The sequence below is a fragment of the Scophthalmus maximus genome, chromosome 9, assembly GCF_022379125.1.
Source record: "Scophthalmus maximus strain ysfricsl-2021 chromosome 9, ASM2237912v1, whole genome shotgun sequence".
NCBI classification, from domain to species: domain Eukaryota; kingdom Metazoa; phylum Chordata; class Actinopteri; order Pleuronectiformes; family Scophthalmidae; genus Scophthalmus; species Scophthalmus maximus.
In genome coordinates this window covers 22,881,689-22,909,259 of record NC_061523.1, presented here as the reverse complement: position 1 = coordinate 22,909,259, position 27,571 = coordinate 22,881,689, and the positions used below count along the sequence as shown (strand labels likewise).

The 27,571-nt window shown below is 44.8% G+C and overlaps 4 protein-coding genes and 1 long non-coding RNA gene across 8 annotated transcripts; 2 read left to right on the top strand and 3 right to left on the bottom strand.

Annotated features, from left to right (window-relative positions):
- Nucleotides 1-709: 709 nt before the first annotated feature.
- On the top strand, nucleotides 710-9,381 carry hopx (HOP homeobox). Its single transcript, XM_035649628.2, has 2 exons — nucleotides 710-1,044; nucleotides 9,054-9,381. Exons 1-2 carry the CDS (start codon nucleotides 898-900, stop codon nucleotides 9,129-9,131), a joined length of 225 nt encoding a protein of 74 aa, XP_035505521.1. The 5' UTR covers nucleotides 710-897; the 3' UTR covers nucleotides 9,132-9,381.
- On the bottom strand, nucleotides 6,836-19,390 carry LOC118319324. Of its 4 annotated transcripts, XM_035649627.2 has the most exons (7): nucleotides 18,298-19,390; nucleotides 18,057-18,198; nucleotides 17,589-17,628; nucleotides 17,466-17,496; nucleotides 14,989-15,078; nucleotides 13,419-13,540; nucleotides 6,836-7,043 (listed from the first exon to the last, which is right to left on the bottom strand). In XM_035649627.2, the coding sequence occupies exons 1-7, from the start codon at nucleotides 18,418-18,420 to the stop codon at nucleotides 6,920-6,922; spliced, it is 672 nt and encodes a 223-aa protein (XP_035505520.2). In that variant the 5' UTR covers nucleotides 18,421-19,390; the 3' UTR covers nucleotides 6,836-6,919. The 4 variants fall into 4 exon arrangements, with proteins under 4 accessions (XP_035505520.2, XP_047190353.1, XP_047190354.1 ...); XM_047334397.1 differs by lacking the exon at nucleotides 17,589-17,628 and having other exon boundaries at nucleotides 13,419-13,544; XM_047334398.1 differs by lacking the exon at nucleotides 17,589-17,628.
- Nucleotides 13,527-15,349, top strand: LOC124850516. Its single transcript, XR_007031446.1, has 2 exons — nucleotides 13,527-13,664; nucleotides 14,493-15,349. It is a non-coding gene; the product is annotated as an uncharacterized LOC124850516 (long non-coding RNA).
- Nucleotides 19,391-19,800: 410 nt separating the features above from the next.
- On the bottom strand, nucleotides 19,801-24,835 carry arl9 (ADP-ribosylation factor-like 9). Its single transcript, XM_035649624.2, has 4 exons — nucleotides 24,420-24,835; nucleotides 23,184-23,361; nucleotides 22,905-23,080; nucleotides 19,801-21,927 (listed from the first exon to the last, which is right to left on the bottom strand). The coding sequence occupies exons 1-4, from the start codon at nucleotides 24,663-24,665 to the stop codon at nucleotides 21,754-21,756; spliced, it is 774 nt and encodes a 257-aa protein (XP_035505517.2). The 5' UTR covers nucleotides 24,666-24,835; the 3' UTR covers nucleotides 19,801-21,753.
- Nucleotides 24,836-25,574: 739 nt separating this feature from the next.
- Nucleotides 25,575-26,949, bottom strand: LOC118319438 (snRNA-activating protein complex subunit 1-like). The gene has a single exon (XM_035649826.2). The coding sequence runs from the start codon at nucleotides 26,861-26,863 to the stop codon at nucleotides 25,778-25,780; it is 1,086 nt and encodes a 361-aa protein (XP_035505719.1). The 5' UTR covers nucleotides 26,864-26,949; the 3' UTR covers nucleotides 25,575-25,777.
- Between the last annotated feature and the right edge of the window lie 622 nt (nucleotides 26,950-27,571).

Below are 27,571 nucleotides of genomic sequence, written 5' to 3'. Positions count from 1 at the left end.
AAACAAGGGCTGTTGTACTTAGCAACAGCCGGCAGATTTGTTGCTATGCAACTTTTAATCTCTATCCCTCTCATAACATTTGCAATATAATTCTTTTTTTTATAGTCCTTAACTTTCTGTTCGAGGGTTCATTATAAGATTAGGCTGCGACTGCTCCCGTCTGTAGAATTATTATTGTTGTGCAATTAAGAATGACTCTAACCGTCTTAATAGGAATCATACAGTATAAACATATTAAATATTTAACCAATGGGATTTTAATGGACTGTATTTTACTGTCTTTTTGTCCTTATAACATAAATATTCTGTCAGTGCAGATTGTAGATTGTAGGGTTTCCTTGTGATTCCACAACAGGCAAATATGGTTCATAATTATTTATCGATAACAAAACAGTTATTGGTTTGATCCATAGGAGAATAATAATAAGCAGTTTTTTGTGATGGGGCCTGTTTGCTGGATGTTTTATCAGAATCAGAATCAGTTTTATTGCCAGGTAGGTAACAGGTTACATATGAGGAATAATTTTTTTTGGTGTTATAAAGGTGCATGTATCAGTCAACATATATACTTACAATATCTACAATATGATGATCCTCCTCCTCCTCCTCCTCCTGTTGCGTTTGGGGGCGGGGCCTGCCGGTGGGACTGGCCTCATGATGACGCGCCTCTGTTGACAGTAGTAAAGTCTCAGCACGCACCCTCACACACACACACACACACACGGACACACACCACCGGAGCTGTCAGTCGCACCAGCTCCACACGCTCCATCATCCGTCTGCGCGTCTTTTACGCACCGCGGTGCCTCCTGCGCTGCGCGTCGCCCGCCGCCTCGTCCCGTCCCGAGGAGGCTGAACTGTTTCAACAACCCCGGCGAAGAAGGGAACCGGGAGCAAATGGCCTCGCAGGCGATCGGGCTTCCGCCTCTGTCCGAGGAGCAGGTCAAAGTGCTGGAGGAGAACTTCAAGGGCTGCAGGTTCCCGGACGGCACGACGCTCATGCTGATCGCCGCCGAGTGCGGACTGTCGGAGGAGGACACGCTGGTGAGTGACGGCTCCTCTTCTCCCTCTCCTCTTCTCCCCCTCCTCTCCTCTTCTCCCTCTCCTCTCCTCTCCTCTCCTCCCTCTCCTCTCCTCTTCTCCCTCTCCTCTTCTCCCTCTCCTCTCCTCTTCTCCCCCTCCTCTTCTCCCTCTCCTCTTCTCCCTCTCCTCTCCTCTTCTCTCCTCTTCTCCCTCTCCTCCCTCTCCTCTCCTCTTCTCCCTCTCCTCTTCTCCCTCTCCTCTTCTCTTCTCCCTCTCCTCTTCTCTTCTCCCTCTCCTCTTCTCCCCCTCCTCTCCTCTTCTCCCTCTCCTCTTCTCCCTCTCCTCTCCTCTTCTCTCCTCTTCTCCCTCTCCTCCCTCTCCTCTCCTCTTCTCCCTCTCCTCTCCTCTTCTCCCTCTCCTCTTCTCCCCCTCCTCTCCTCTTCTCCCTCTCCTCTCCTCTTCTCTCCTCTTCTCCCTCTCCTCTTCTCCCTCTCCTCTCCTCTTCTCTCCTCTTCTCCCTCTCCTCTCCTCTCCTCTTCTCCCTCTCCTCTTCTCCCTCTCCTCTCCTCTTCTCCCTCTCCTCTTCTCCCTCTCCTCTTCTCTCCTCTTCTCCCCCTCCTCTTCTCTCCTCTTCTCCCTCTCCTCTTCTCTCCTCTTCTCCCTCTCCTCTTCTCCCCCTCCTCTTCTCCCTCTCCTCTTCTCCCTCTCCTCTTCTCTCCTCTTCTCCCTCTCCTCTTCTCCCCCTCCTCTTCTCCCTCTCCTCTTCTCTCCTCTTCTCCCTCTCCTCTTCTCCCCCTCCTCTTCTCCCTCTCCTCTTCTCCCTCTCCTCTTCTCTCCTCTTCTCCCTCTCCTCTTCTCCCCCTCCTCTTCTCCCTCTCCTCTTCTCTCCTCTTCTCCCTCTCCTCTTCTCCCTCTCCTCTTCTCTCCTCTTCTCCCCCTCCTCTTCTCTCCTCTTCTCCCCCTCCTCTTCTCTCCTCTTCTCCCTCTCCTCTTCTCTCCTCTTCTCCCTCTCCTCTTCTCTCCTCTTCTCCCTCTCCTCTTCTCTCCTCTTCTCTCCTCTCCTCTTCTCCCTCTCCTCTTCTCCCTCTCCTCTTCTCTCCTCTTCTCCCTCTCCTCTTCTCTCCTCTTCTCTCCTCTTCTCTCCTCTCCTCTTCTCCCTCTCCTCTTCTCCCTCTCCTCTTCTCTCCTCTTCTCCCTCTCCTCTTCTCCCTCTCCTCTTCTCCCCCTCCTCTTCTCCCTCTCCTCTTCTCCCTCTCCTCTCCTCTTCTCCCCCTCCTCTTCTCCCCCTCCTCTTCTCTCCTCTTCTCCCTCTCCTCTGTGTGGAATGAAAAGTCTTCCTGATTTCTCCAACTCAACAGATGCAGCTCGTCATGAAATATTGGAATAATGTGACTGGAGTCTCTCGTACTGTAGATCACTGTAATATACCTTGTGTTCTCAATTAAGATGATTTAGTGTTTTGGGTTTTTTTTTCCCCTGAGGTATTTCTTTAATAGAGTAGAGACTTATGATATCATAAGACATATATTTTGTAGGCTATAATATCAGTGAGCGGTGATTCTGTGCACTTTTGTAAAGCGAGATATGTAGAATAACGCAGAAATGTTTCCAGTAGAAAGTGTGAAGGTTGTTTTTTTAAGGGTTTAGCTACCGCATCATTACATCAGCTAAACCAAATATGCTAATTATGAATGATGAAGGTAGAGGATCCATTAGAAACCTTCCTATTAGTGGATCGAATGGTCGAATTTTTTGCTTTTTCATTTTTTTGGCTGATGATGACAGTAACTACAGTATTGCATTTTGTTTTTTACAGTATGCAATACATTTACATTTCTGATCTTTAATTTGTTAATGTAACTAGTAAAGAAGAAAACAAAAGTACCTGAAACTGTACCTGAGTAAGATTTACTTTACTTCTGTGCACATTTCAGAGGTTTTACAGATCTGACAGTCAAAAAAAAACATGAGGCATGGACTCAGGGAAAACTTGACTTTATGAAATCCGAGCTTCATGTCAAGCGATGAGGGTGTGTCAGTGTCACACGTGACCTCTGAGTAGAGGTCAAGAGCAGAGGAGGGGATTTGTCTGAAAGTCAAAGTAAGTGACTGTGGATCTGTGATTTGCGGAGCAGGTCGGTGGCCTGCGACGCGGCCGGTCAATGTTTCCGTCAAAACGTTTGTGTCACGACAGTTCCCCATTTGTGTGCAAACAAGCCCCGACCGCAGAGGCGGCGCCCCATCGGTCGTCAGCGGAGCGGCTCGGCTCCAGCTCGTGTGTGCGTGTGCGTGTGTTTTTCTCCCCACACAATGAAGTCACGTCAGAGCGGAGAGTCCTGCAGCTCCGGGAGCGAACCCGCTGTTCATCCTCACAAACACTGGTGCGTCTGTTCAGGGCCCGACGGGGAGTTTAGACAGAGTTCGTGTGTTTCGGGTTGTGGGGGGAACTTCTTGAACTTGAATTCCATTTACAAGGAGAACAAACACAAACAAAACCCAGACCTGCGTGCTCATTTGTTTGGCTCCTCGTCGGCGTCGCATACTTTTTAACGTACAGCTGAAAGGATGGGTTGAGTGAGTAGTGGAAAGAAAATGAATTGGCAGCAATTAATCATCATTTTCAAGGACAAATGTCTTGTGTAATAAGCTGAAAGTCCTGCAATCTATGTAATCTTTATTTCTATAAGGACAAGTATAGCATGGGCTAGTGCCGGCGCGTTCAGAACAAGAACTAGTTCACGGTATCCAACCCTAAATCCATGAAACTAACCAATACACACAAAAAGCAAAAAACACAACACCCCATTTGCTTATGGTTAGATATTTTTTTTTTTACAGTTTATGGCAAAGGAAGTCGATTAAATGAGAAACAATGAACAACAGACTAGCGAATGATGGAGTTGCAGCACTACTTTATGTTTCTGTGAGATATGGAAACCGATTTTAAATTCGTGCTCGAGAAGTCAAACTCTGAAGGAGGTTGAGTGTAAGAGTTCATCGTTGACTCAAGGGCCGCTGCCGGAGCTTTCCACCGCATCTACGTCAGCCGAGAAAGGGATGTAGCGTAAAGTGGTATTGTGAGATACAGTAGCGCAGAGCTGACGGTCGCTGGCGGTTTTCATTTGGACGGACTTTGTGAGCAACAGAGCAATATTTTTTATCTTCATATTTGTCCCTGTTATTTGTTATTTCGACAACTTTTAAACTTCTAACCCTCTGACATTAAGAAATATTAGAAAAATAGGATCGAAAAACATGAGAAAATCAAATCATAAGAACAAAGTCACAATCAGTCAAGGCAACAGTTGTGTGGTATAGTTCAGTACGTATGTAAACCGCAAAAAAAACAACGTATGGATCATATCCAAACAATGTAACGGCCTTTTTTGAATTTTCTCTCCGTCGATGAGTTAATAAAGGACCAGGCAGCAACGGTGAAGTTGGAAAACCTTTATGAAGGGGAGTAAGATTTGAGGATGCGGTTACAGTCGGTGACTAAAAAAAACAAACTGACATTTAATTATATAAAACATCACATTAGTAGGTATTCGATGTCTCCCACATGTGAGCACTCCCTCCGTGCCTCTATCTGAGGAATGTGCTTGGCCCCGCGCCGTCACGTCCGTGCAGCTTTTCACATCAGGAGCCAGATGTGAAGCTTCGCCGCAGCGATAACGCACATTCCCTCCGACGGATACAAGTCGCCGCAACAGAAGGAGTGAAGGGCGGATGTCTTTGCTCTTGGAATGAACATTTTCCGTTGTTTGCCCACTGGAAGGTGGAGCTCCGCATGTAAATCCTGTGATTTGACTCGACGTCCCGTCGGGCTCATTTCACAGGCAAATTCTTCCTTCAGCCTTCCCTCTCGTCGGACTGACTCCGGTGCGACGCGGCGTCACGGTGCTCTCTCCCAGCGCAAACACTGCAGCGCCCTGTCGGCGATTAATTCCACCTCCTCCGACTCCACCGACCGGTTCGTCCGGATCTGTCGGGGCCGCAGAGTTACGCGGGCACAGCAAGAATCTGCAGACACGTTTCATTCTGACGCGTTCCCTGAACGGGTGCGTCGAGTAGTTAGAAGAGAAAAGGTCACGTGAAGGACTTTGTACTGTAAGAGCAGCGAAATCATCTTTTGCTCCTTGTTAATGGCAAACATGATAGTTTCAACGTCTTCAACCGTGAGGATTGTCTAATTTTTCACACTTTCCAACGCGACAACATTAGGTGACAACATCTTGAGCCGTAGGAAAAGCTGCAGGTGACATTCGACATTTTCCTCTTGCTTCATAGATGAGGTGATCGATCGACTGTCCAAGGAAATAGTTGTGGTTGGGACGTCACACGGGTCAAATATCGATTAGGAAAGAAGTGTGCAATGGTGACCAGGGGGGTTGTATGGGTAACTGAAGGTCGTAGGTCGAAGAGGCTCTCAGATGAGTTGTCGCAAATATCTTTCAAAATCGAATCTCAATTAATGCGACAGCTGGAGCCGATTCATTTTCCAACTCTTCTTGTCAGCGGGTCTCGAAATAGCTTCTGTATAAAAAAACGTCCAAAGTTGCTCACTCTGGTTAACTAAAGTTAGCCGACACTAACTAGACGATGGGCCTGCATCTGATCCGTATCTTCATCCTGGTGCTCGTCTGCACATCTATATGGACAGGACGTGTCCCTCAGTGGGAAAAACATTTTGCTACTCTGAAGGATTTTCCCGCTCGATGGAGTGAACTGCTAGTAACTATGCGATCGCTGCCAGGCCCCATCTTCGCCCCGCCATTACTTATGACGACATCAGATTCTATCCAGCTCAGCCGCACCGAGGAGGATTATGTTCGGCTCCTTCGGGCCGGCTTATTGAACGCTTGTTTGAAGTCAAACCGCTCCCTAATTCCTCGCTCCTCCGGTCGTCCGTGACCGGTGCGAATTCATTGGACGCAAAAGGTGGTGGAGGAAAAGAAAAAGGAAAAAGAAATTTGCCAGAGCCAAGCCGACAGGGAAGCCCAGTCCAGGCAGGGTGAGGTCAAGGTCTGGCCCCTCACCAAAAGAACCTCACTTCTTTCCCGGCTTCCTCAGCTTTTCTTTTTCTTCTTCCTGCTGCGCACCTCCTCTTGGAGTGTTTTAGGATTTTGCTCACAAAGCCCCCTCATTTGAGAAGGAACACGCCCCCGCGCAGCGGACCACTCCCCTAACCCCTAACGGCATTTACGACGGGCCCCATGTTTGAGCTCCTTTCACAGGTTTTTTTTATTCTTTTTTTATTATTTGCTTTCAGCGCAGCGCGGCTCTTTAAAGGTAAAGGGTCGAGTGTGAAAGAGCTTGTTATGTAATCCAGTTGAAGTCATCGGGGGGGCGGGAAATGACACAGGCGCCATTGTGAGGGGAGCGGGATTATAAATCTTGACGTTATTGTTCAGAAATAGCGTGAGTGCAATGCTGTCGCAGGACTTCAGAGAGCTTTTGTACAAAACAAAGTACTAAACATTAGACGGTGGCCTTTTTAAACTAAGTTGAGAAATATGTATTGATGAGCTGCAGTTGGTCTTTTCTTTAGAATTGATGTCCGGATCAAATCCAGATTGAGTTACAGCCAAGTGTTCCCGTACTATTTCTTCAGTTGATATCGTCTCTGAGTTTTCTAAGCGCAAACCCAGACGACTGCAAATTGGAATCTCATGTGTCCCGAGTAAAAAGAATGTGGACACCGTCCTGCCTGCCAGGCTCATGTGTCTCGCTCATCCAGTCCGTCTTGTGTCTGCAGGCTGCACAGATGAACCCCCTCCCCCCCCCCCCCCCCCCCCCCCTCTCGGCGTTCACCCAGATGATGTCGGCGTTGTTGTGGATCCCTTGACGACAAGAGAAGCCGCACAATAGCGAGGCGGCGGGTCACGGCTGCGTGTCACACAGCACTCAGTGCGGTCATCGTCTGGCCGGGAGTTTTGCGAGTCATTAGGCCGCGTGGTCGTGGTGCTGACAGGCATCTGGACCCGGAGGAACGGGCTCCGGTCGGAGCCAGCAGCGTTCTGCTTGACAAAAGTTATATGGAAACATTTGTTTTTCTGCGGCTGTGCCTGATACAACCTCGCTGTGTGTCTGCGTGAGCCAGCGACCACATTTTTTATTTATTTTTTTCGCCAAGAAATGTGACCATAATGTGATTATGAAGATAATGAGTCATAAAGGAAATTAGATGGAGAACGTACGCTGCTCAGTTTGCAGCCATTGCACATTGCAGTCAAAAGTTGCACAAAAATAATTATTCACGTTCAACACAAACCAGCCTGTAACCCTTTATTTATTTTATCCTGGACAAAAGTTAGTATGTTGAAACATAACTGTCCCCCACCCTTTCAATCTTTTTATAATATTCTCTAATGTATGCTTAGACTACTAAGGACTATCAGCTTTTAACATGATGTTTACTTGCTAAGGTTAGCATGCTACAAAGCAAACATTACACGCTAAATGTTAGCATTCAATAGCTATAATCATTGGTGTTAACATGCTAACTTCAGCCATGTTAACATCACGTTAGTTTACTAACATTACATGCTAAATGTCAGCATCTAAATTCAATCGCTTTTAACATGGAAGTTTACTTGCTAATGTTAGCGTGTTACAATGCTAACAGAAATGTTAGCACTCCATAGCTACAATCATGAATGTTATCATGCTAACTTTAGCTATGTTTTTGAAATTGCTTTAACATGGATGTTTATTTCCTAACCTTAGCATGCTACGAAGCTAAATGTCACACGCTCAATGTCAGCATTCAATAGCTACAATCATGAATGTTAACTTGCTAACTTTAGCCATGTTATCATGTTAGTTTACTTACGTTAGCCTACATGCTAAATGTCAACATCTAAATTCAATAGCTTTTAACATGGATGTTAACTTGCTAATGTTACCATGTTACAATGGTAGAAGGAATGTTAGCACTCACTAGCTACAATCATGGATGTTAACATGCTAACTTTAGCCATGTTGATATCACGTTAGTTTGCTAACATTACATGCTTAATGTCAACATCTAAATTCAATGAGTTTTAACATGGATGTTTACTTGCTAACGTTAGCATGCTATGAAGCCAATTGCCAGATGCTAAATGTTAGCATTAAAATTCAATGGCTTTTAACATTGATTTTTACTTGCTAATGTTAGCATGTTACAAAGCCAAACATTACTACAAGCTAAATGTTAGCATTCAATAGCTTGCAATCATGTGTGTTACTAACTTTAGCCATTTTAATGTCACGTTAGTTTGCTAACGTCAGGACGTTAACATTGACAGTTAATAGGCTCCAGATTCCCTGCTGTTTTCAACAGGAAGAGGATTTTTGGAACAAGGAAACAGGAAGTTTAAAGAATAACATTGTGTTCCATGTCACTCCCCCTAAAATAACAAATTGTCATTCCTTCATTTCTGTTGACGGACCCGGACTCTATTCCAAGCTCATATGTACCAACTATAGCATTTTATTGCACTGGCATGACAGTTGTATAGAACATCTTACTCATTTATGAATATTATGACAGACTAAACCGACGTGTTTGGTGCGGTGACAACCCCTTAATAGACACCATGTCAAAATATTTTATTTGTGCTCAAGTTTATCCCCATGTCGTGTCTTGCTTGAGCGCTCCCAGTAACCACAGCACACAACATGTAAACAGGACTATTGGGTATTAGACTCAGGAAGAGACCTGAGGCCAAGTGTTGAGTCATTGTGTACACGTAAATGTAGCCGTGTGGCCCGAGGGTGATGAAAAGCGTAACAATGGAGTTTGGAGAACTCAATAGTTTTGGTACAAATCCTTTTCGACAAAACCAGAACTCCACCTGTGAACTTCTCAGGAATATTAGTGTCATGGCTGCGTGAGCTCATCGCGCTCGCGTTTCGGGCTGCGCGGCGGTTTGTGTGCTACACCTCCTGCGTGTGCCAGAGCAGAAAAACCCAACTGTCACCTGATGATCCCCATCCCCGTGGGTTTGCTCATCACTTTCTTTGTCTCATTTGTTTCCTTCCAGAAATGGTTCAAGCTACGCAACGCAAAGTGGCGGCAGGCGGAGGGTTTCCCAGCTGAACTGGGCTCGGTGTTGGACTGAGACGTTTCCCCGGACGCCCCCCGGCTCCACGCCGACCCCGTTTCGTCTCGGACATGAAGACCTCCCCCCCGACCTCCTCCTCCTCCTCCTCCTCCTCCTCGTACGCCTCCGTCTGCGTGTGCTCGCTCTCTCTCTCTCTTTTGTATCTATGAAGCTATTTCGAACTTACAGAATGTGAAGGTGTTTGTGTTTTTTTGTTGTGTAACCGCCATGTTTACAAGAAATAAACATATTGTTATTATAAGTTAAACTGAGTAGAGCTTTGTTGCGTCGACGCCACTGTACCATGCAGCTGGGGGATCAAACGCACGGAGGAAGCCCGAGTCACACAATGGTGGGATGGAGTCCTCCTGAGCTCATTTAGGTCGATGTGAGCTCGTGAGAAGATTAAAAGGATCATTTTCAGTGGCCGGTGTTGTAAAAAACGTCTGCTGCTCAATCGGACAACCAGCGGTGTGATCGAATCCCCAGCTCCCTCTCGTTCGTGTGCCGAGACACTGACGGAGACGAGGTTTCCTGCGTGAGAGGAGCTCGGGAGGGACAACACTGCGGTCGTGGGAAAAACTCTCCTCCGACAACCAGCTCGACAGAAACCAACACCGACCCAACAGGTAGTTCAGCTGCTCATTAAACACACACACCCGCTGCACACGCACACACACACACACACACACACACACACACACACACACACGAAGTATGAACATTTCCGTACAGTCACGTCTACTGGCCTTTTCTTAGTTCACTCTCTGACTAATTCATTTTACACAATCAAAACTCCCTTGAAAGGATTGAACTTGTCTTGTTCTATTTCTGCACACAACACACACACACACACACACACACACATTGTGGTGTGTGTCTGTTTCTTGGGGGGGTGAGTGTTAATAGAAATAAAAAAAACTGACACCCACTAAAGAAAAACAAGCGCACACACACACACACACACACAGTTGCTCAAACCGTCGCTGAAAACGTACAAAATCATCCAAAACAATATTTCCCAGGCCCCGCCCCCTTTTACAGTTCGCTCGTACTCACTCACAGTTTGGATTTGCTCGCCACTGTAACTGGACTCACTGCTGTGACGACGTGATGCTGTCTGTCAGCAGCAGCAGTCGACAGAGTTATGGATTAACAGCAGTTACTGAGCAACTTTCTCAACCTTTGCCACCTGCTTTTGAATATTACTTTATGTCGCAGTGTTTCAGGACAGGATTTCCCTTTGAACTATTTCAGCCATGGAGGCAAAAGACAAAGCAGTGCTGTATTTCCTATTGGTGCACGGCCTTGTGTGCACCTCCGACAAATGTTTTGTTGTTGTTTGTTGTTGTTTGTTGTTCCTTTCAACGCACTGAAAGGAATATTTCGGGGAATATTAATAAGACATATTTTGTTAGAGGTGTATATTTTTATTAGTATTAAGTATCCGAGGTGACAGGTTTTTTTTCTGATTACTAATATTACAGGCAATTTAAAGGGGTCAGGTGAAAGGGTCAGAGGTCACAGAGGCCGGATGGTGAAACACCTGCTCGTGTGCCTCAGCTCTCCGCCCGTCACTGTCTGATGCGTCGCCATAAGAGCCGACCAGCGCTTGTGTGTGCGTGAGTGAGTGTGTGTGTGTGTGTGTGTGCGCAGAATTTGAATTGAGTCTGGTTTTGTCTGTTGCTAAGAAAACTCCACAGAGCTGCGAGGAATCTGTCGTTCGGTGGCAGCCAGACTCGGCCCGCGTCGCTTCTCTCTGACTTCTGGCTCCTTTTTCATCATGTGACACTGATCGGACCGTTCGGTCACCGTCCTGTTTTTAACCACCGGGCCGAAAAAACTTTATCTGACCTCACTTACTAGTCTTCCACTGTGGTTTGTTGACTTTTAGTTTCACTACAAGGGATTCTTGCAATTCTCCGACTGAGTGTTCTCGGCACACCCGTCTGTCCCAAATCAAAATCTGCTGCAGAAATTCACAGAGAAGTCAATATTTACCGACCTCGTTATGGAGACGGATTCATACACACATGGTGGTGATATAAAAAAAATCTAAATCCAGCTCAACTGTAAAAATGAAAAACCTAAATCACTAAATCACGTCGAGGCAAAAGCTGCAGACGTTAGACAGAGAGAGACGCTGGAGACGTGTTTCACCTTCTCTGGACTGACGCTGCCAAAGAAATCAGAGATTAAAAAAAAAAACCCTCAATCTTCCATAAATCATCACGTCGCAATCCAGAAAAGTGTCGTTCAAGGTTTCCATGCACATGGTGATGATGATGGTGTTCAACAGAGGAGCCGAGACGCTGACGCACACGTTTGGATCGTTCTCCGACCAGATCCCTCAAACTGGCTGAGGAATTCAAACATATTTTCAAATCCTAGTCATTTTTTTTATTATTTTCAAACTTTTTTTTTATTTTTTATTACTTCCTTTCTTTTCGTTTTTTTTAACTTCCTGTCTGGTGTCTTCGCTCATCGTGGCAGTTTGCAGTTAGGCGTCGCCTGGTTTCTGTGGTTTTAACGCATTTCGAAAGCATCGATGCAAAAGATGCAAGAAACTCAAACTATAATAATAATAAAACTTGAAAGCTTTATTGTTTATCATTAGAATTTGAAAAGCACTGACTATGGTGGTCTTCGGACAGGTTGTGTGCAGGAGTGAATAAGATTTATATGCTTTTTAGGGTGAGGCTCATTTTAAAAAATGGACAGATGAAGATTTTATTTTTTCCATTTTGCATTTAGAAAATAAAATAATATTTTCGAGAAAAAAATAAGAATAAAGTTTAATTTTATGAGAGATTTTTTTATCGTACCGTACTATACCGTACTGTACACCACATGGAAATAAACACCTGAAATTAAATTGTCTTGGAAAAACACGACAGACATTAATCTTCTTTCTCTTCAAAGTTGCTCCACCAACAGCTCCAGTCCCCATTTCTACAGGTTCATAGATTATTTATGATAAAAGTACGTGTGAAACACATCTGACTCGGCCGTTACCGGAGCTTTCCACCAAACGACTGTTCCACAAAAGGCCTGAAAAAGAAGCTCATTGGAAGTGAGAGTACTTCACATTTGACTGCATAATGCTTATGAACTATAATATCTATGAATGTACAGGTGGCTCAGTGGTTAAGACGCGATCTAATGGAGAGACATCTCAGTTTCTGCATATCATCATGTACATACAGTACCTCGACTGTTCAAATGATCATTGCCAGAAAATGTAAAGTTTCAATGTAAGTAATCCAAGTCTGCAAGCGTCATGTCACCAGATGTGCTTCTTCTAATCGGGTTTCATGTTTTTATGTTTATCTGCCACGTGCCTCTTATCTGCCATGAGTTTTGTCTGATTCATTGAACTTATTTTTTCCCCATTACTCTCTAAAGCAACAAGTCGTGAGGTTTTAGTTTTCAACTGCAGGTCGTTACTGTCAAACAGCCGTCGGTGTCGTGTCAGTCACTCAGCGTATTGAGGTCAGAATACAAACCTCCGTCTGCCCAACAACAACAACAACAACAACATATCCTGCGGCTGCCGTGTTGTGGGGGGGTGGGTGTTATAAAAAGACTTGGCCCCAGGGGTCCTGAACTCTGGGACAATGAGCTCCATTGTCTCTCCGCTCCTCGACTCTCCCACAGTCTCACCCTGGAATAACAGATGAGGGCCCAAACGCTTGGGCTTCCTCCTCGCGCAGGAGCGGGGACGTTATAGCGTTTGGACACGCGCCTCTTCTCTGGTCGTCTCATATTTTACACCTTACAATGCGTATATTCAATTCTGGACTTTTTTGGTTGTGAGCGTGGACGCCGGGAGCCAACGCGTGGTGATCTGGAGGTAAACTGGAGCGTTGGATGTGGAAATAATCTCTAAAACAGAAACCGCAAGGAGGTCGACGTGGAGCTGCTCTACATACTGTACATATTTCTCAACTGTAAAGCAGTTGTTTGATTCAAAAACATGCTTATCTTACGTCCCAAGGGCCGACGCGTGTGGTCTGACCCCAAATGTATTTGATTTACGGTAATATGAAGCACAGCCATTCAGAAAACCCTCACATTTTGGGCTTTTTTTGGGTATAAAAACGTTTAAAAAATGATCCGAATAATACATTTTCTGACTACCAATTGGTTACTTGACTTATTTAAGATCACATCTGTTTTTTTTAACATATAATAAATACATTCTTAAATGAGGTTATTAGATAACGCACACATCGGTTTGTGTTTTGGCTCAGTTTGATTTGACTCTGCAGGGCGGGTTCAGTGTCTGATGGGGGTCTTTTTTACCCGGCGTCCTGGGAACCGCCGCCCCTGGTTCTGGGTGTTGACAGGCGGACAATGCACTCGTACTGGGACGTCTTGGAGGAAGGACGCGGGGTCTTCCCGAAGACGCAGCCCACCTCCCCGTCCTTCCTGCGGGAACAGGGAAGCTAATTACCACCACGTCCACTATCGTACGTTGGGACAAAACAACAGTCTCCAGCCGGGGGGGCAGAACAATGGATGAGTGTCAGTGCTCAGCTGATGACGGAGGTACGACTGGAAAATCATCTGCAACCTTAAAAAACATTAAACTCGTAATCAAGACAGTTAAATGCATCTTTTGTTCTTGAGGGAAAAAAACCAACAAACCAAATGTCGTCTCTGCAAAATCATTTCTGACTGATTACGACTGTCAAAGATTGTTTTTCTTACTGTCAAACGAATCACATTAGAAGTCCAAAGCCGACAACGGATGATACTTCTAACTTCTGGTCTTTTCATTGGATTTATGAAAATTTAAAAACAGTAATTGAAAAAATAGAGGAAATTCTTAATCTTTTGTGGCCAATCAACAAGAATTCAATGGAAATTGTTTTGATTTTAGTTCAGAGCTGAGTGATGAAACAATTTCATCACTAAGACATATGTGACATGTAGATTTTAGTTATTTAATACCTTTGTGTGTCACGAATTTTGCCTTATCTGACTGTCGTTGTATAAAAACAAACCACTTACTTTTATATAAATTATGATTATGTTGCATAGAAGTCACTCATTTACTTCCCAAATCCAAAAGTGACCTCATCAATAAGCTCTCGTTTCCAAACAACAGCCCAAACCCCAAAGATACTCAATTTAAATTGATATATATATATATATATATATATATATATATATATATATATATATATATATATATATATATATATATGTTGCTGCTACATAATTTGATTTAGAAACAAACAGACTGGACGTCAGACTGATGTGATTGGACGTGGAGGAGCAGGGTACAGTAATTATCAGACATAACAGTCATCACATCGACTGTGTGCATGTTGTTCATCAGCCTGAGCCTGGTGTGTTTTTTCCTCCACACAGTGAGACCTCTCCTGATGGAACCAGACCAGCATGTGATCGCCGTCATCATCAATTACAGTGAATCATCATCATCATAATTATTATTATTATTATTATTATTATTATTTCTGCTGGGAGCTGCACTTCCTGCCTGTGGGCTTCCGATCGGATTACACTCGGGCTTTTAATCTGACAGCTGAGTCAGAAAAACACTTAGGGGGCCACATTTCAAAACAAAAGCCCCGGAGGGCAGGAACTACACCACCACCACGTCTTCTCCTCCTGTCGGGATGCGACTGGCATCGGGCCTGAACGTCACTTTACAACTTTCCCCTGGATGGAGTCTGAGCCAAAAGAGCATCAGAGCCACTTCCGAGTCATTACCCTCTTTTGGCTTTGCAAACATATTGCACAAATATGTCAATGCTGCACAACAACAACAACAACAAAAAGAAAAAGAAAAGAAAAAGCTTGCAAACACAGACCATGCCATCAATATTGTTGGGGGTGCGCTCACCTCGCGGGGCCGTCCCCTGCTGAGAAGTCTCTTCTGTGCTTGGACAGGTATTGGATTCTTGGAAAGGTCCCGAGCGCAGAGGCGGGCCCGCTGATCAATAGAGAAAAAAAGACGAAAGCTTCTCCACTAATGCAGCTGCAATTATAAAAAATCTGGGATGCAGAAGCAAAATAAGCATTTTTCCAAATTGCGAAAAATGATCAAGGTGTGTTTTTTTTCTTCAATTTTGGGCAAAAATGATTTTGTGTCATGACCTTCGATGACCGTAAGAAACGTGTTTCATTTCAAACAAGAACCCAATTGTCTTTGATTCTCAAATGTTCTGCTGGTGCATGGATTATAATAAAGTAAAGTAACGTAATGTTTCATTGTGTGGCCTGTCACTGCGCAGCCGAGTGACCGTAACGTTTTCTTCAGAATGTACAAAAAGTCTGTTCTGCAAAATAATTAGAAATATCAAGAAAAGCAGTTGCAACAAATGACCAGCAGGTGTCGCATTTGTCAACTTCTTTCACACAGACTATTTATTCCTAAAAACATTTGAACTCGAACCTGAACTCGGAGGACGACCCCCGAAGACCAGAGGGCCGATAACAAAATTTAACGAAAAAATAACATTAAATAAAAAAACACCAAAGGTATATACATACTATATACAGAGCAGGCGCAATAGTTGCACATGGGATATTAAAAAATATGAAATATAAATATTGCACAGTTAGTTATTGCACTTGAGTATCGAGTGCAAACAGACATTGTATTCACATTGTGCCCTAAAAATACAATAACAACGGAAAAAAAACAAGAAAAACAAAACAACCCCCAAATAGTTAGAACGTATTCAATCCAATGTGACCTCCGTTCACTTTTCCACTCCAGACATCCGTCTGCGACTATGTCGTCTCGGAGAAATTGCACTCAAAGAAAAGCAAAAAAAAAACAGACGACAACAAAACGCCGGCGGATTCGATTTCACGCCAGATCAACGAACCCCAGCGCACGAACCTCTGCTGCAGCCGTGGGATTGAGCGGCTGCAGCAGAGGTTCGTCTCGCAACCAAGTGAACATGAGGCACATGAAGGAAGAGTTGTTTCTCAAATTGTTTCTGAGGTTTTGTGCTGCGCCAGCTCCGAGATCCTGCGGAAAACAAAAATCAACCCCACAGCACAAATCAGCATTAAATTCAAAAGTGTATTTCAGGCACGCTGGGCCTCGGGGGGGGGAAACATGCCATCGCTCTGTGGGTTTCCGTGTTTCTGTTGAGGGTTTTTCGACTTTCTGGCAGAGCCGCCTGCAACATCCGAAAAACTGATGCCGCTCTTGGGGTTTTAACTCTCGGGCCACTAATCAAACTCGGAGACACAACTTTATCCGAGCCAAGAGTTTTCATCGCAGCGGCTTTTCATTTTGAAAAGGGGAAGGAACGCCAATTCTCCCAAAAGGGTTTTTGATGATGGTGGTGGTGGAGACGGACGCTGGTCCAAAATCAACTGGGTCGAGATCTGGTGGCCGCAAAGGCAATGAGATATGATCCACATCGTTTTTCGTACTCTCTACCGTCCTTCTGGAAGACACCACTCCCATCAGGATTTATAGGGTCATATCAACAAAAAATTGTTTTAAATCAAGGACAAATCGTAGGATGAAGGTGATTCCTCAAAGTGGCCAGAGTCACCGGGTCCCCTCACGGTCAAGGGTCAAGTATTCGGGCCCGTCCCGTTCTCTCTGCGAACGCCACACACGCTCTCGTCCACGTATTGAAAATAGGAAGGATGATTCATATCACTCTCTTCCGCGTCTCTATGGATGTCGCAGCACGGATCTCTCAAATGTGCCGTCATCTTTGTAACGAGGGGTTTTCATGCAGTGCGGCCTTACCGTAATATCCCTCCCTGATCGCGTCTTACATTCAAATTCTCCGTCGCCTGAGGAAGAGTTGCTCTTGAATCTCGCTCTAGTGTTCCAGCAGCGCGCTCAACAAATGTGCAGTGTCGGCCAAAATTTCTGATCATATTTAACGACGTCCCATCGATTTAAAAGCCCCCTTAAGTCACTGCTCCTATGGAAACACCAGCCAGTGAAGCTTTTTACCATGATTTTAATTTCAAAGTCAATTTCCTCTTCTGGCTTGATGACGACGAGATAAAATGTTTTTTTCCGTAGCTGATTTTGTTTGCCAAGCTCATGGGGGGAAAAGCGCAGAATATTTTGTTCGGGACGAAGTTGTAAAACAGCAATTATCTATGTAATGGAAGAACTGTAATTCTGGTGTCTTAAAACTGTAAACCCTTGAGGGTCGGGCACTCGAAAACAGAAAATATATGAAAATGATACATGAAAAAATATCCAAACGAGGTAACGAGTCTATTCGAGGTACAACGCGGTCGCCATTATCATCTTAACAAGGTAAGAGAAGGTAAGAGTGGCTGCATCTGAAAAAGAAAGACATTTCTTCTAACAAAGAGATGTTACTTCACCTGTTGGATGGACCGAATCTGGACTTGATCCCTGCAAACACCAACAACAGACATGAGACTGAAAATATCAAACAACAAATATCCATAAACTCTGAACTGTTGTGTTTGCCTTGCTTTTCCGACCTCATCTCCACTTTCAGGCTGGAAAGCGTCGACTCGCCGCCTGTCGATGGCGTCACACTTTCACGTTATGACGTGATACTGATCCATACCAACATCATTTTCATTCAAGCGACATGAATTACGGGCTGGAGGAATGACGTGTCACAATGAGCAGCTGGCAGTTATCTCACGAAATAACGTGAAACTGTATTGTTTATTGTCCACTGTTAATGTTCGTCAAATAAGAGTTCATGGAGAGTAATAAGCAGTGAGGTACAGTCCGTCACTTTTTTTTGGAGTAATTACCAAAGCAAGGGTCTTTTGGCTAAACTATCAGCACGCTTAGCTACTAGCATGCTACGCTACTAGCACGCTAAGCTACTAGCATGCTACGCTACTAGGACGCTAAGCTACTAGCATGCTAGGCTAGTAGCAGGCTACGCTACTAGCACGCTAAGCTACTAGCACGCTCGGACTTTGGGTTTTCACCTCCAGCCGGCGCCTCTGTGGAGTTCAACAGCCCGACGACGACGATGATGATGATGGAGAGGGAACCAGACAGCGCACTGTGACCAGGCAAAAACTCAGCTGCTCCTCTGGCTGCGAGACTTTCTTCATCCACGGTCAGGGACTGGTGAGGGGAGCCGCCCGCCCGGGATGGGGGGAGACAAGACACGTCGTCAACCATAGATCTATATTATTATCATATATAACAAGTGTGTCAGCCAACCTGGTGTAAAGTGCAAAGAACCGTTTTCATCTTAACAAGAACACAGGATGAAGTGACGACCAGATTCATTTTAACAAGAACACAGGATGAAGTGACGACCAGCTGTAATCCACAGTGACTCATCTCGCCCTCACCAACTTTTTTAAAGAAACTTTATTTGTGAAAATACCCAAAATACAAGATACACAGTCGAACAAGACAGACAATCAGAAATTAACAAAGAAACAGCAAGATCAAACTATATAAAATACCATTTCGAACTATAATAAACCATCTGGGGGCTCGAGGCCTGAGCTCAGCTCCGCCTCCCCCTTCTTCACCTGGGTGCCGATGAGGAACAACCTGCGGCGTCCGACCCTCCGGCAGGGCGTTGTAGAGGTTGTTGAGGTTGCAGGCGCCTGGAAGATCCAGCAAAACGTGAGCGAGACGACATGAGGAGACATCTTGGTGGAGATGAATCTCACCGGCTCGTCTGAACACAAACTGAAGAAGCTGCATTCCAAAGTCTCTAATTACGAACTGAGCCAGGTTATTTGAAGACGAGAGGTTTCTCAGGGTATTGTCTAAAACACAGTGTTCTTCTGTCACACTCACCTGTTGGTTGGCCAGCACCATTAAAGGCAAGTGGGGGTCGGAGGTCAGCAGCTCGTGTAAGTGTTTCTTGGCCAGTGGCAAAAGCTGTGGGCTGGAGGAGTCGACCACATACACCAGCAGCAGAGCCTTCTGGAGGTAGTCGGGCCAAAAGGGTCGCAGCGCCTCTTTACCTCCAACTGACAGACAAGACAACAGACAGACGGTCATCACATTCACCGTCGTCCATCTTTGTCTCCGCTATTCAAGGTGTATTCAAGAGCTCAGACTCACCGCCGAGGAACAGGATGCGCAGGCCCTCTCTCTTCATGGCGGCAGTGTTGATGCCCTGAGTCGGCTCCAAGTCGTACTGAAGGCCGCCCGTGGTCAGACAGTACAGCAAACTAGCTTGTTTCCACTCATTTTGTTTTTGCAGAAAGCGCGCAAAGAATTTGATCCAACGACATTTCTAGGGCTGCTCATTGTGAAGGCTGTGCTACAGTCTGACCACCAGGGGGCGACATCGTCCCTGCATGGGAAATAAAAGTTTACATTGCCAAAGCTAATAACTCAGAAGTGATGCAAAACAACCCAATGGAGATGCAAAATGACTAAAATAGTGGCAGAAAAACAAAATGGAGACTCAAAATGAACCCAAAAAGACACCACCCTCTCCACCTCACCGTGGGCCGCACGTACACGCGGCTGAGCAGCTTGAGCGACAACTGTTTGGCTGGTGGTTGTCGTCTCCTCACGAGTCGTCGTCTCCGCCTCCTCTTCCACCTCTGCTGTCACCACCACCTTCTTGGAAGCCAAATGGTAACTCTCAAATTTTTTGTCATTCTCAGATAAGTTGTTATTATTATTAGTTTATGGAGAAACTGTCCTTCATGTGTTCAATACCAAAAATAACAAAGAAAATTCCCACAGCAATTTACTGTAAATGTTTTTATTTAAATATGAAAAACAGTGTATACAGTCTAGAACATGACCAACGGATTTTGAAGATTATTAAATTTTTTTTCTAATTCAGACTTTGAGCTTCGGCACATTTATTTTGATATGTAAATGATAAAAAGATATGATATAATAAAATAACTAAGTGGGAGATATACAAAGTTCAAAATTAAGTAGACGCGTCGCTAGATGTTTCTATATCATTCTCAAATGTCTGAAATGCTGAATCTTGGCCCTTTAATATCTCGTCCACAAACCGAACGAGATCCAGCGCAGAGCCGGAAGAACAATTTTTTTTAATCCTTACAGTTTATAGCGTGAGACTATCAAACTGGGGGGAAAAAATCTTTTCATACAATACTTAAAAAGGGACATTGGTAAAAGCTGAGATGGAATTTTGACTTTTTTTTTCCTCCCTAAAAGTGCTCTTAGAAATCTGTACATATGAAGGCTATTCAACAACATTGTTCACCTCTATCCCCCAAAAAATAAGGAGTAAAAAAAGCTTTGATCGGCAAAAACACATGAAGCTCATCCCAGAAATATTATCAAAAACATAAGTGGTTTAAATTCTCTTTGCAAAAAAACCCTCCCAGTAAATCACCATTTTATTTTCAAAGATGACAGACACTGTGCTTTTAAAGCTGTGAACCAACACTCACATCATGTAGTGTCAAAGTAAAATAAAACGACAGATTACTGGAGCAACCACTCCAATAAACAGCTGTGTTATTTAGACATTCAACAACTGTGGCTATTCAAAAATATTAACGGCACAACAGAAAGCCCGTCGACGTGTCCCGGGAGTTTAACTACTTATTCTGAAAAGTTCATTTTTGTGCTTGAAATTTTGGCGATCGCACAGATTTAATGAGACCAAATATAAAATTATTGTTAACGGTCAGTTGGTGTCGGAGCATGATATGTTTATTTTCCTGCCCAGTGCAGCTTTCAGGGTTCCTACACATTTTCCATTCCAGAATTCCAGACTCAAATTTCCAGGCTTCTCTGTAGATTTTTTTTCGGACCACATTTGAAATCCGAGTAAAAAAAAATAGCTGTTGTAGATGTTTATTAAGTAAATAATTTTAAAATTCAACATATTACATTATGACTGTGTTGCTGCTCTCATGTTGCACTTCACACATAGAAAGTCACGGTTTCTCCAGAAAGTTGATTGTGATGTTCACGTGCGTCTTGATATTGAAATATTAATGCCTCCAATTCCGGCATCACCTGTTCTGGGACTGATTCTCAGATTAAAATATTGATATTTAAACTCAGTCATTTTGGGCAAATGTATCTTTTTCCGTACTGCGTAGGAACCGTGACCTCTTTAGGTCTCTTTGTTGAGGTATTTTTCCAGATAATGACGCATGAATAAGATTATGATAACGTTCTAATTAGTAAAAATATTAGGATGTTACAAGCGTACTCTTACATTTTCGTTTTCACGCACAAGAAAAAGAAAGAAAAACTACGATGCTGACGAACGGTTGGCTCGTTGCTGGTGATAAAGCTCAGATGTCCTGAGATGGAAATGAATTCACTGAAGGCAGCACATGTTGCTCGTGTATCATCATCATCATCTACAGTGTGACGTTTAAGTCATGAATTAATAGCAATCGGTAACAGTCTTGTAAAGTGAAAACATTTGAACTAAAATAATTTTTTTTTGGCAAGAATGAAATTTGAAAAGATAAGATTTCCCAGATCTGTCTGGGGGGAAAAAAAGTTATCAATCAGATGTGGTCATTTGGTGGAGGTGAAACTAAAATGCTCTTTAAACCCAACTGTAACGTACCGAAACAATTTTCTCACAAATAAATAGAGTACGAGTTTCAGCAAGCCTGGTGTAAAGTGCAAAGAACCTTTTTAAATTTTAACAAAAAAACCCACAGGATTAAGCGTCGACCACCGGCGACCGACTCATCTGCCCTCACAGACCATCTGGACGATCAGGTCCCGAGCGTCCTGAAGGCCCGAGCTCAGCTCCGCCTTCTTCTTCGCGTGGGTCCCGATGAGGAACAACCTGCGGTCCCCGACCTCGGACAGGGACAGGGCGTCGTGGAGGTCGGTGATGCTGCAGGCGCCCGGGAGATCCTGGGAAACACGGAGACGACATGAGTGGAGATGGATCTCTAAATGTGTAACTGAGATCTGACTTTATTAAACCAATTCTTCTGTGGATACTTTCTCTTTTTAAGATTCTGGAGAGGACGGACCTCTGAAAACAGCAGGAAAGAAATTCCTATGTGTTTTGAGACAATATAAATAAAATATCTCGTCGTTTTTTAAGACTTGAAGACCAACGATCGAAGTAATCTTACCCTGAATTAGATCTAGGGCTGCAACTAACAATTATTTTCATTATCGATTAGATTATTTTCTCAGTTAATCGATCAGTTGTTTGGTTCATAAAATGTCATAAAAAGGGTGAAAAATGTCGATCGTGTTTCCCCAAAACCTCAAGATGATCTTTTTGTTTTGTTCACACACCAAAGATGTTCAGTTTACTGTCACGGAGGAGCAAAGAAACCAGAAAATAGTCACATTTAAGAAGCTGAAATGAGAGAATTTTGACTTTTTTCTCTCCATAAAAACTACTTGAACCGATTCATCAATTATCAAAATAGTTGGTGACTAATTTAGTAGTCGATTACTAATTGATTAACTGTTGTAGCTCTAATTAGATCCGTTCCTGCGATTTATGTTGGATTTTGATATGACAACTTTGCAACACTACTTGTCTTATGATTCAACCCAACAGAACATGAACAGGAAAACTCAGACAGAAAACCTCTAATTATGAAGAATCCAAACTTATGTAAAGGAGTATATATTTATTAATTCATACCAAGACTCTTGAGTTTTCTCCAACTTCGTGTGATGCTTTTTTATATATTCTGCTTTGCAGCTGTAACACCCAAATAAAGGATTATCATATCGTATGTTAACACAAACTAACGAAGCTGCATTTAAAAGTCTCTACTTATAAACTGAGCCAGGTTATTTGGAGACGAGAGGTTTCTCAGGCTATTGTCTGAAACACTCTGTGAGTGTTCTTCTGTCACGCTCACCTGTTTGTTGGCCAGCACCATTAAAGGCAGGCTGGGGTCAGAGGTCAGCAGCTCGTGTAAGTGTCTCTTGGCGACAGAGAAGAGCTGTGGGCTGGAGGAGTCGACAACGAACACCAGCAGAAGAGCCCTGGACATGTACTTCTGCCAGTACGGTCGCAGCTCCTCTTTACCGCCAACTGACAGACAAGACAACAGACAGTCAGTCATCACACTCACCGTCGTCCATCTTTCGTCTCCGCTTATTCAAGGTGTTGGGTGAAAAGAGAACTCAAGACTCACTTTCGAGGAACTCCACGTGCATGTCCTCCCTGTTGATGGAGACGGCGTTGAAGCCCTGAGTCGGCTGCATGTCCTGCTCCAGGCCGCCCGAGGCCAGGCGGTGCAGCAGACTGGTTTTGCCGGCTCCGTCCAGACCCAGAACCAGAACCTGCGTCCTCCCAGACTTGCCGGGCCTGGACTGCAGCACGAAAAGACGCACATCAGATTTGATTTTTATATCTTATACAAAACATCATCTTGGGGTTTGGGGAAACACGATTGCCCTTAATGGACCAAACAACTAACAGAGAAAATAATCGACAGGAGTTTGGAGGAGAAGTGGAAGTAGCGTGAGTTTCAGTCCCACTGTTGCAGAGGGGACCATCGAAAAACGTCTTGTTCGCCACATTTTTAAATGCTTACCTTAAAAAAATATATATCCGTTTAATGTACGCTGAAGGATGTATTTTTTCACTGCTTCAGTTTTCCGCCAGACACGTTTAAGTTTGCACTTTTTTTTTTCAAGCGTACTTCGGCCGTGTATACGTCTGTCTGGCGGCAAACTATAGCAGTTAAAAAAAAATACATCCTTTACCGTCCAATTGAACGGATATATGTATATTTTTTAAGGTAACATTTAAAAATGTGGCGAAAAAGACGTTTTCGCTGGTCCCCTCTGAAACAGTGGCTGCTTCCACCACTCCTCCAAACTCCGTTAAATGACATCGCTCATCACCATCTCCATAAGGTCGCATGTCAACTATGCATAAGTAACTCATACAACGGGCGACTGTGGCTCAGGACGTACAGTCGTTCGTTCGATCCCGGCTTCCGCCAGTACACACAACCCTAACTTAACCCTAACTTGCCTCTGACGGCGCTTCCGACAGTGTATGAATGGTAAATAGCAGCGCTGTGTGAATGTATGTGAATGGGTCAATGTGACTTTACTGTAACGCGCTTTGAGTGGTCTATATGACTAGAAAGGCGCTGTATAAATACAGTCCATTTCCAACCCGCTTCAAAATCAATGAACTATCCCTTTAAGGGGCGGGGCTTTCACATGTCGGCGCCCGGCGGCCCATTATTAGACGTAATCCGTCCGTGTTTGGGGATCGAACCAGGTGTTTACTGTAGACGTAGATTCACTCACACACACACACACACACACACTCCTCTCCACCTTGCAGAGGTCGAGTCCCGGTACAGACGCGTTTTTTAATTGTTTGTTTTTTACCTCGGACGACTTTTTTTTACCTCGTCCGCAGCAACAGGCGACTCGGCGTCTTCGCCCGCGACAGTTTGTCCGGCCGTCGCCTCCTCACTCTCCTCCCTCTCCTCCTCATCCTTGTCTTCTGCCTCCCGAGCGGGACTTCCACCGCCCTCCTCCGCGGGCCCGGTGTCAGGCGTCGTCGTCGTCGCGAGGCTCCAGACGAAGTACGCGACGCCTCCCGCTGCAGCGGCCGAGGCCCCGAGGACACCGGCTGCCCTCCAGCCGAACATGGTGCTCGCCCTCCCGCCGGGTCGGTTCACGGCTCCCCCCGGCGCTATCAAACGGACATTATACGAGACGCGTTGTGTTGTCGAAGATTAAAACTTCCTCCTCCTCTTCCGCTCAACAAGTGGATTAACGCGTCACAGGAAGCGCGCGAGGGATTTGATCCAGCGAGATTTCCGGGGGCCGCTCACTGTGGATGCAGTGCCACCGTCTGACCACCAGGGGGCGGGGCGACACCGGCCCTGTCATATGCTCATTATATATAATGTTACAAATACAATCATATTTATATCATATACATTATAATTGTTATATTTATGTAATGTATATCCTAAAATATGTTTTAAGCATTTATATGAAGATACTTTGGCACTTTTATCAATTTCACAGTAACTTCAGATTTCGTAAAAACTAGAATAAATGAATAGAAGTAATGAAAATAAAACCCTTGGCCTCTCTACTGTATGTAAGTGTCCCTGTGATTCAGATTGTAATTGTTCTTCTGTGATATTACTGTAACTTAACTCAAAAAAACAACATATATTTATATTTAGAATTTTTTGAAATGTTTTAGTATTTACTTGTTCTTCTCTTAGTCTGTTGTTATTTCTGTCTGGTCTGTTTTAACTGTTGTGTATCTGTTTTTTTTATCTTTCATCATTTGTACAGTTTTATAACAAAGAAATATGGATATTCACATTTGAGTAACTAAACCTTTGAAATTTAAAAATTGATTAATTTTTAATCATCCAACCAATTGATTCATTGACTCAATATTTCAGTGGCTCAACAATAAACTTTTGCCTTGGGGCAAATTATCCCCAATGATCAGTTTCACTTAACTGGATTCTAAAACATACTTACGTTTATGTGCGAGTGTGTGTGTGTGTATAATATAGGATGAGACATGAATATTAACACATCAGTATATTTATTTCAAATTAAAGGATCCCAGTTACTATCAGAGCCATAACTGAACAAACACAAAATGAGAGAGAACATCTTCTCAAATCAAACTCTAGATCAAATAAAAAGATCTCTTTTTGAACTGGTTGAACATGGAGGGGACGAGAACTTTAGGGACAGAAAACCTGAGCGACCTCCTTCCTGGTCCGCGTCACGGTTTGAGCGGTGGCCTTTGGTTGGTCCTCCTCACCGGGACCCTGTGGTGCTTCTCCGGAGCGCTCAGGAGCCAGGCCTGCGCCTTGCTCTCCTCCTGCACCACCCCGAGACTCTCCTGGGTCCGGGCCCGCAGCGACGGAGGCCTGATCTTCTTCTCCTGCACCTGCTCCGCGCCCGAGCTGGAGGAGTCCGCCGCCTCGACCTGACGGTGCCTCCGGGACTTGGGCGCCTCTTGCACGCCACTGTAGCTCTTGTGCTTGATGGAGGACAGGAGGCGGGCCCGGGCGCTGCTGCTGGACTCGCCCTCGCCCGGCTTCACCTCCTTCTCGTCGTCGTCGTCGTCTTCAGAGTCCTTGTCGCCGTTGGGCGAGAAGGTCTTCTGCTGCCACGCGAGGAACCCCGACGCGCAGCCTTGCAGGCGGGAGGCGAGGTCCCGGTGGGCCACGGCGGTGACCTTGCCGCTGACCTCCGGCGTGGCCTCCATCAGCTGCTCGTACTGGCCGTGGACGTTGGCCACCTCCTCCAGGACGTCTGCGGAGAGCAGCTCCTGCACGGCCGTGGCCCTCCCCAGGAACTCCGCGCACACGGTCGCCCTCTTCGGTCTCCTCTGCTTCTGGAAGGTGAGGAAATGCGGCATGGCGGTGTAGTGGACGGCCTTGGCCGAAACCAGCTTCCGGTAGACGTAGAGCACGTCGTAATGCCCGGCGTCCACGGTGTCTCTCAGGAACTTCTGCACCAGGGGCCAGTCCCTCAGGGCCAGGCGGATGTTCACGGGGGGCACGGCGGGCTGCGCGTGGTAGAACGCGAACATCAGGTACAAGCCGCCCACTCGGATCTGGTAGCTGTACGGCGGCAGGAAGTAGCTCACGGCCGTGGCCAGCGCCACCCTGCAGAACTTCTTCATCTCTCCCGCGCTCGTGACGCCCGTGAACGCGTCGGAGAAGCGCATCTGCCGCCAGAGGGCGGAGAAGCCCTCGTACCTCACGGTGTCGCTGTGCTGGAACCGGGCCAGCAGCTCCTCCACGTCCTCGGTCAGCGGCTCGTGGAAGAACTCCGAGTAGAGGGGCGCGGTGCGCGGCATCGTGACTCCGCAGGAGGCCTGAGCGGCAGGGCGACCGACTCGACACAGGTGAGCCTCGTTTGTGGGCCAATCACCCGAGAGCTGAGTCTGCAAAGTGGGCGGGGATAGTGTAAGGCAATCAGCCAATTAAGAGAACTGCTGCTGTAAAAGATGATTTAAATCGACATGCTTCTATGTATATACATTCATATGACAGGGAAAGAAATAATAATATGAGATACCGAGGGGGTGGGAAAGTCATGAAATTAAGGGACTAACATCACATTTTTAAGGCAAACGCAAGGCATAATATTACAAGAGGAAAGTTTAAATATGAGAAAAAAAAGTCAATATTACAAGAAGAAAGTTTAAATATGAGAAAAAAGTAATATTACAATAAGAAGAAAGTTTTAATATAGTGAGAAAAAAAGTCATAATATTACAACAATTAAATCCATAATTCTAGTTTAGATGGAAAGTCTTTAAAGAGTATAATGGAGGGAAAAGTCATAATATAAGGAGAAAAAAAATAATATTACAAGAGGAAACATTTTCAATATGAGAAAAATGTCATATTACAAAAATGATATTCATAATTTATCGATATTACAGTTCTAATTGTACATGAATAGGTCTTGATATTACAGAAAAAAGTCATAATTTAAGGAGGAAAAAGTCACATTACCAGAGGAAAATGTGATATCCTAAAAATAAGTCATATAACAAGAA

What these genes read in the sequence shown, in the direction of transcription:
- hopx (XM_035649628.2), top strand. Translation starts at nt 898, where the DNA reads ATGGCCTCGCAGGCGATCGGGCTTCCGCCTCTGTCCGAGGAGCAGGTC. An exon ending in TGTCGGAGGAGGACACGCTG is followed by an intron (nt 1,045 to 9,053) that starts GTGAGTGACGGC and finishes GTTTCCTTCCAG; the next exon opens with AAATGGTTCAAGCTACGCAA.
- arl9 (XM_035649624.2), bottom strand. Translation starts at nt 24,665, where the DNA reads ATGTTCGGCTGGAGGGCAGCCGGTGTCCTCGGGGCCTCGGCCGCTGCA. An exon ending in CGCCTGTTGCTGCGGACGAG is followed by an intron (nt 23,362 to 24,419) that starts GTAAAAAAAAGT and finishes TTCGTGCTGCAG; the next exon opens with TCCAGGCCCGGCAAGTCTGG. An exon ending in GCACGTGGAGTTCCTCGAAA is followed by an intron (nt 23,081 to 23,183) that starts GTGAGTCTTGAG and finishes CTTGTCTGTCAG; the next exon opens with TTGGCGGTAAAGAGGAGCTG.
- LOC118319438 (XM_035649826.2), bottom strand. Translation starts at nt 26,863, where the DNA reads ATGCCGCGCACCGCGCCCCTCTACTCGGAGTTCTTCCACGAGCCGCTG.
- LOC118319324 (XM_035649627.2), bottom strand. Translation starts at nt 18,420, where the DNA reads ATGAGTCACTGTGGATTACAGCTGGTCGTCACTTCATCCTGTGTTCTT. An exon ending in TTCTTTGCACTTTACACCAG is followed by an intron (nt 18,199 to 18,297) that starts GTTGGCTGACAC and finishes TCCCCTCACCAG; the next exon opens with TCCCTGACCGTGGATGAAGA. An exon ending in AGCCTGAAAGTGGAGATGAG is followed by an intron (nt 17,497 to 17,588) that starts GTCGGAAAAGCA and finishes TGGTGTTTGCAG; the next exon opens with GGATCAAGTCCAGATTCGGT.